Source organism: Quercus lobata, chromosome 9 (assembly GCF_001633185.2).
Source record: "Quercus lobata isolate SW786 chromosome 9, ValleyOak3.0 Primary Assembly, whole genome shotgun sequence".
NCBI classification, from domain to species: domain Eukaryota; kingdom Viridiplantae; phylum Streptophyta; class Magnoliopsida; order Fagales; family Fagaceae; genus Quercus; species Quercus lobata.
This window is the reverse complement of record NC_044912.1, coordinates 38483128-38489071: the sequence shown is the minus strand read 5'-3', so window position 1 is coordinate 38489071 and position 5944 is coordinate 38483128. Positions and strand designations below refer to the sequence as shown.

Sequence of the window (5944 nt, the reverse complement as noted above, 5' to 3'; positions counted from 1 at the left end):
ATGTTAATGGATGATATAATATTTCCTGTTTCTTCTTTAAATCTGGACTTCTTGAGTCCCTTGACACAAAGACACACACGCAAGTACAAAGAATAATTCATTAACAAAATCGATGTCATATTCAGTAAATCTAATACAGATAGGGTGCTTTAGATGCTTATGAATCTTAACCCATTAAATATATCAATCTAATTTTCAGGACGGTAAGTCGGGGTTTGAACCTTGAAGTTTTTTTTTTTTTTTGAAAAGAACTTTGAAGTTGATTTGGACTATATAATTGGTCAAATCTCGTTCAGACTTTGCTTTTGGATTTTTTACATAGCATTTTGTGTCAGCACTCAACAGTTAACTTTTTGTGTCAGATGTCTTATGTGAGATAAAGCCACAAAGGGAGCCACAGTTGTGAGAGTTTCTTTGTTTTTTATTTGTTGGATTTTGGGTTCAAAATTAAAAGATTGATATCTTCTGCGAATCTGTTTTCTTTTCTATGCATTTTTTTTTACTAAGTTTTTGTTTGTCTTCATTGTTTAGAGAAGAAAATGGGAGTAGTTATACGTATTGGCATTATAATTTGGACCATCATAATGCTGGGCTTAAATACAACTTTGAGGACTCCAAAATGTTTGATGGTGTCGGATTTGATTTTTTCTTTTTTTCTTTTTTGGTATTGGTGGGTCAAATATAATAAAATTTTTGGTTTTTATTTTTTTTTGGTATTGTTAGTGGACTAGTGGGTCAAATATAATATAAAAAAATTCTTTTAAATTTTGTCGTACTAATAGATCAAGACAAAATTCCAAAGAAGAAATACCGAACAGATAAGCACGTATAATTTAGACTGCAATTATCAAGACAAACAAAATAATGCAAACGTTTATCTTTCAGGTTGATTTCTTAGAAAACTCTTGGTCATTAAGGACGTGTTTGGTAGAGTATTTTGAGAAAGGTTGTTTGTAGTTTCTTGAAATACGTGTAGGTGAAAAAGTGTGTAGAAATGTGTGTATTATTGTTTAAAATGTGAAAATGTGAATTTGAGATTGATGACCAAACAGGCCCTAAGATTTTGACGGGAATTCTGACTTTTGGTTCTGAAATGAGGAATTCATTTGGAATTGGTTTAACTACCATTTTTGTTCACCAATGTTTGCCTTACATGTCAAAATGATTCTTGACGTTTTAAATATATTAGTGTAGTTTTTAACGTTTTTAGTATTGTGTTACAATAGTCTCTATTGTTAAGAGAGAGAGAAAAAAACTAACGTGGGTAACAATGATATTATTTTTTATGCCGCTTAAACTACCAAGGGAACTGTCACGACTCACGTGATTTTAATTTTTAACTAAACTAAAGTCTTAAAACACAATTTTACTCACAACTGTAATTTTAAACAACAGTACCAAACCAAAAATAATCTACAAGCATAGATTCTTATTTTTAATCGCATATGTGCATATGCTATAAACAAGATAGTGATATGTCCATGTCCCTTGGAAGGAGCAATGCCCTCCATTCCTAGGGCATCATCCACTGCCCTCCTTTTGACTCCTATCTTAAGTTAGCATGGTCTCCCCTTCATTTAGGGGAGCCCATCCAGCAATAACTCTAGCATTCAAGGAAAGAACTACTCTTCAGATGAACCGCCCTTTGTTTCGACTTCTTCCATAGGTGCTCTAATATGTTTTTCTGCGGCCTACAACAATGAAATTTCTGTATTACACAACATTTTAGGGCTAGTTTCCCTCAAATATTTAAACATGAATGGCACTAAACAGCCATATTATTAACATAAATAGGTGACAAAGGCTAAAATAAAAATTTTGAAATGTAAAGGACTCATGTCCGCGTTCTTAGGAGCTATACCCACGTTTTTAAAGCACAGCTATAGACCTGTTTTTTTGTAGTGTAAACCCTAAACTTTAAGAACAAAACTATATTTTAATCATGATTTTAAGATTTGTAGTTCAAAATGGGTTTCAACTTGAATTGAGAAATTGGAAAAATAAAGACACTTAAACATATTGTGGATTTGGGTGCATCCGTAGATGGGCGGTTATTGGCGTAGGGAAGAAGCAGGAGATCCATTAGTCCCTTCAATTGGACAGAAAGGGACATGCCCTCATGTCTGAAAGAAACCGTTAGTGGGAGATCCAATTGGGCAAGAGAGAGACATGGTCATCTTTTTCCAAAGCCACGATCAAGAATAAAAACACTGATTAGTTGTTATCCATCCAGAAAAGAATACACAAGTTGTCAATAAAAAAATTAAACAAATGGTACTTATAATTTTCCTCTCAGGGTATCATTGCCTTTAATTAGTTGTCCTTGCTTTGTTGGTGGTGTGAAACCAATAAAAAAAACAGAGCAAGTTAACAAATCACAAAGCAGAGAGTACTATAAGTCATTACATATTAGAAAACTATGTAAAAACAACAAAACAAAAAAGTCATTGCAATGATTTATAAAATAGGGAGTTAGTGCAAAATTACACGCTGATGTGCTCTTTATGGATTAGATCGAGTATGCTTGTTCTTCATAAACAATATTAATATTTGATCCTTCAAAGGTGGTACATGATACTGGTGTGAAACCTGAGAACAAAATATGGGGAGTAACTAATTATGATTTTATTTTTCTTTCTGGTTGGCATGTATAAGGCCAATTGTGAATACAAAGGCAAAGTTTTTTTTTTTTTTTTTTTTTTTTTTAATAATCGTCAACAATAATAAACAGATTTTCCATGTACCATTCTAGACCTCAATAATTGAGGTAGCTAATAGACATGATAATGCAATTAATTACAATCCCATCTTTACAACTTTACAAACAACGGGATTTATTACTAGCACTCTCGGCTAGATCTAAGCTCTAAGTCTAACCCCACTATGATTCCCAATCTGGACAAAATTGTGCTCCAAAATAAGATCAAACTGAGACAATAGAAATCCAAAACCACAAAAATGGAAAAAACAAAGGAATAGTGACACTAGCTAGAACAAGGAAAAAAAAAAAGGTTGAAATGGTCCACCACGGACTAGAAACTCTCAGGTGAGCTTATGCTTAAAAGCTCCTCTAAATATTCAGTTCCCAAGTCCTCAAATACCACCAGATTTTGTGACTTCACTTCTTTCCCTTTACTTTTCCTTGTCATTGATTTTCTTCTCATGGAGTGCCTCCTCTTTAGTGCAACAACTGGTGAGCAACCTTCTTCACATCTGTACTTCATGTCTTGTAGTGACTCCTTGACCACTTCAACTGGAAAATTGAGCACAGCTAAGGAACCCCTCATTGAAAATGCAGCTTGATCATATGCTAGAGCTGCAGCCTCAGCACTATCAAAGGTTCCGAGCCAAACCCGGATGCCATGCCTAGTTGAATCCCTTATCTCTGCTGCATATTTACCCCATGGCCTCCTCCTAACTCCTCTATAAGCCTTCTCTTTCTCACATACTTCTTCTTGGACATTGGATGTGACTTCCTCTTCCTTAACTATGCCTATGGAATTGTTTTCTGATGTTTCTTTGGCTCCCTCGGCTAGGACATCTAGAAGTAGCATTTCTTGGGAGTCATCAAGGTTGAAAGGAAGGGAATTATGGTGGAAAAGAAGTTCATCCCATGAAAATTCTCCGAATGATGATTCTTGGGAGAAATCTGAATTTGGGTGTTGGTAGAAATAAGTCTCCATGATGGAATTGAAGTTGGGTTGGATTTCTATGCTTTGTTGAGCCTTGGTATATTGTACTTTGATGTGGGTAGCAACTTTGTTTTTTTTTTTTTTTCGATGGGGGATAGCAATTTTGTTGGTGTAACAAGATTTGAATATCCAATCCTATATATACCCAAAGAAAAGAGAGGCATTGAATGAGAAAAGATCTAGATGGTAAAGATTTAAATAATTAAAATGATTAAATTAAGGAAAGTGAAAAGTAAGATTATAGGCCAAGGAGGATGTCCTAAGATTTTAGCATAATTTAATGCAACTGTTCTATTAATCACCACATATTTTTTCGTTGTGATGCGTTTGAATTAACCACGTGCGTCAAATGAGCCTGGCGGCGAGCTTGGACCCATTTTTGGTGACCTCATTCTGATAGTGTCATGTATTTTTGCCTTGTCTGCATATATAAATTTCCTTTTCAACAGTACTTTTCAGTTTTCACCCCAACCTCTCAAAATTAGAAAATTAAAAAGGACATTACTCACTACTCACTGACCAAATATGGGTGAGTTTCATTAAGACTTTTTCTTATTTTTTTAGTGTGTTAAAATACTTAGTATTAAATAAAAAAAATTAAAAAAATTAAAAAATGAGTAAATTTCACATTGAAAAATGAGTATGAGTTAAAGGGGTTTAAAGCCGGTACTGTGAATCCAAGAGTTAGGCCCTTTTGAATATACACCATTGTCAATTTCTTTAAGACTTTCTCTCCTCTTCCCCATGTGTGTTAAAATACTTAGATTCTCAACAAAAAAAAAAGACCAAAAATGTGATTATTAGTGTCATGTTACCTTTTTTCTTTTTTAATAATTTGAATTGGACACCTTAGCCCTAGAAATTAAAGTAGATTTTGTGTAGAAGGGGCTTCTAAAATCTTAATGATGTTTTTACAGCATGGTAAAAGAGATTCGAGCTAAGAGCTAGCTTATCATTATGCTTTTTTTATCACAAGCGGGGAGGAGGAATTCCAATCCAAGTTCTCCTAATGTGAAAAAAAAAAAACTAGTTAAAGTCGTTAAGGCATAAGACTCCAAGTAAGTTCACCACTATACTTGAAGATGTTAGAATCGTTAAACAGAATAGTAAGCTTAGTAACAAATACTCAATTATTGACATGATTTGTTATGATTGATATGCATAGTAAAAGTGATATGAATGGATTCCCCAAAAAAAAAAATGGTGTCACTATTCACTAATAGATCCATATATAAGTGATTTTGCTCCAATAAACAACTTGCCATCTAACAAGTTGTGAAATTAATGTTAGCTCATGCTGTTGAAACTGTGCCTCAGCTAATAGTTGCTTTTGTTTTATTTTGCCTAATGTCTTCCCTGATGGGGTTATGTGCCTTAAAGAAGGATGGTTGTATGCCTTCTCTCTATTAATAATGAAATCTTCGTCTGTTCTGTAAAGGGGAAAATCCTTTACTGAAAAGCTTTTACTATCGCCCTAAAATTCTAGTTAATTCAACATCCATGCCTTGAAAACTAGAACAATTAAATGTTTATACCATATCTTGTCAATTTTCTGTAAGATGAAATTCAAAGGTGTGAAAAAAATTGTCACATTCATGTATGTGCCTCATAAGAATGGATGATCTAGAAATAAGTACAATTAATAAAGGTAGACTACATCACATCCACACTGTGTGGTGATTCATGAACATTGCTACCTTCTATTTCATGAACATATAGCATAAGAAAAGTCCAACTCCGAGCCATTCATCAAAGGACAGAACATATTTCTGCCACAATACCTGGGCACATAGAAAGATGCTACACGAATGAATTCTTCAAGAGTTTTCACACTTATTCCATGCAAAAAATTTTCAATAATGTGATATGATATGATTCATTTTGTTATGCTTGTGGGCCAATAAAGCTCATTTCCGGAGCAAATTAAGTGGGAAGAGAAAATTTTTATTTTTATTTTTATTTTATTTTTGGGTAGTCTGAATTATGAATTTGATTGAATTTGTCTTAACGACACAGGTACTTTTTGACAAAATTGGTCTCCATCATTGATCAAAGTTTAGTAATTTTGAAGTCCTAAGTTTGAGAGGACTTTCAAACATTTCTATCCAAAGTTCTTTGGACTTTCAGAAAAGCTCCAACAAGGGGACCTGTATCTGGACATCTGGTAAAAATCGCAATCAAACATGCATAATTTTCTCATAGATTATGCCATTGTCTCTGTCTGCTGTCATTTCAAGTTTCCACCACATCAC

General features: G+C 33.7%; 1 protein-coding gene across 1 annotated transcript; it reads right to left on the bottom strand.

Moving 5' to 3' along the window:
• Positions 1-2918: 2918 nt before the first annotated feature.
• Positions 2919-3795, bottom strand: LOC115960845 (ethylene-response factor C3-like). The gene has a single exon (XM_031079839.1). The coding sequence runs from the start codon at positions 3681-3683 to the stop codon at positions 3033-3035; it is 651 nt and encodes a 216-aa protein (XP_030935699.1). The 5' UTR covers positions 3684-3795; the 3' UTR covers positions 2919-3032.
• Positions 3796-5944: the final 2149 nt, after the last annotated feature.

Bases quoted from the DNA above. Each gene is read 5' to 3' on its own strand.
- LOC115960845 (XM_031079839.1), bottom strand. From the start codon at position 3,683: ATGGAGACTTATTTCTACCAACACCCAAATTCAGATTTCTCCCAAGAA.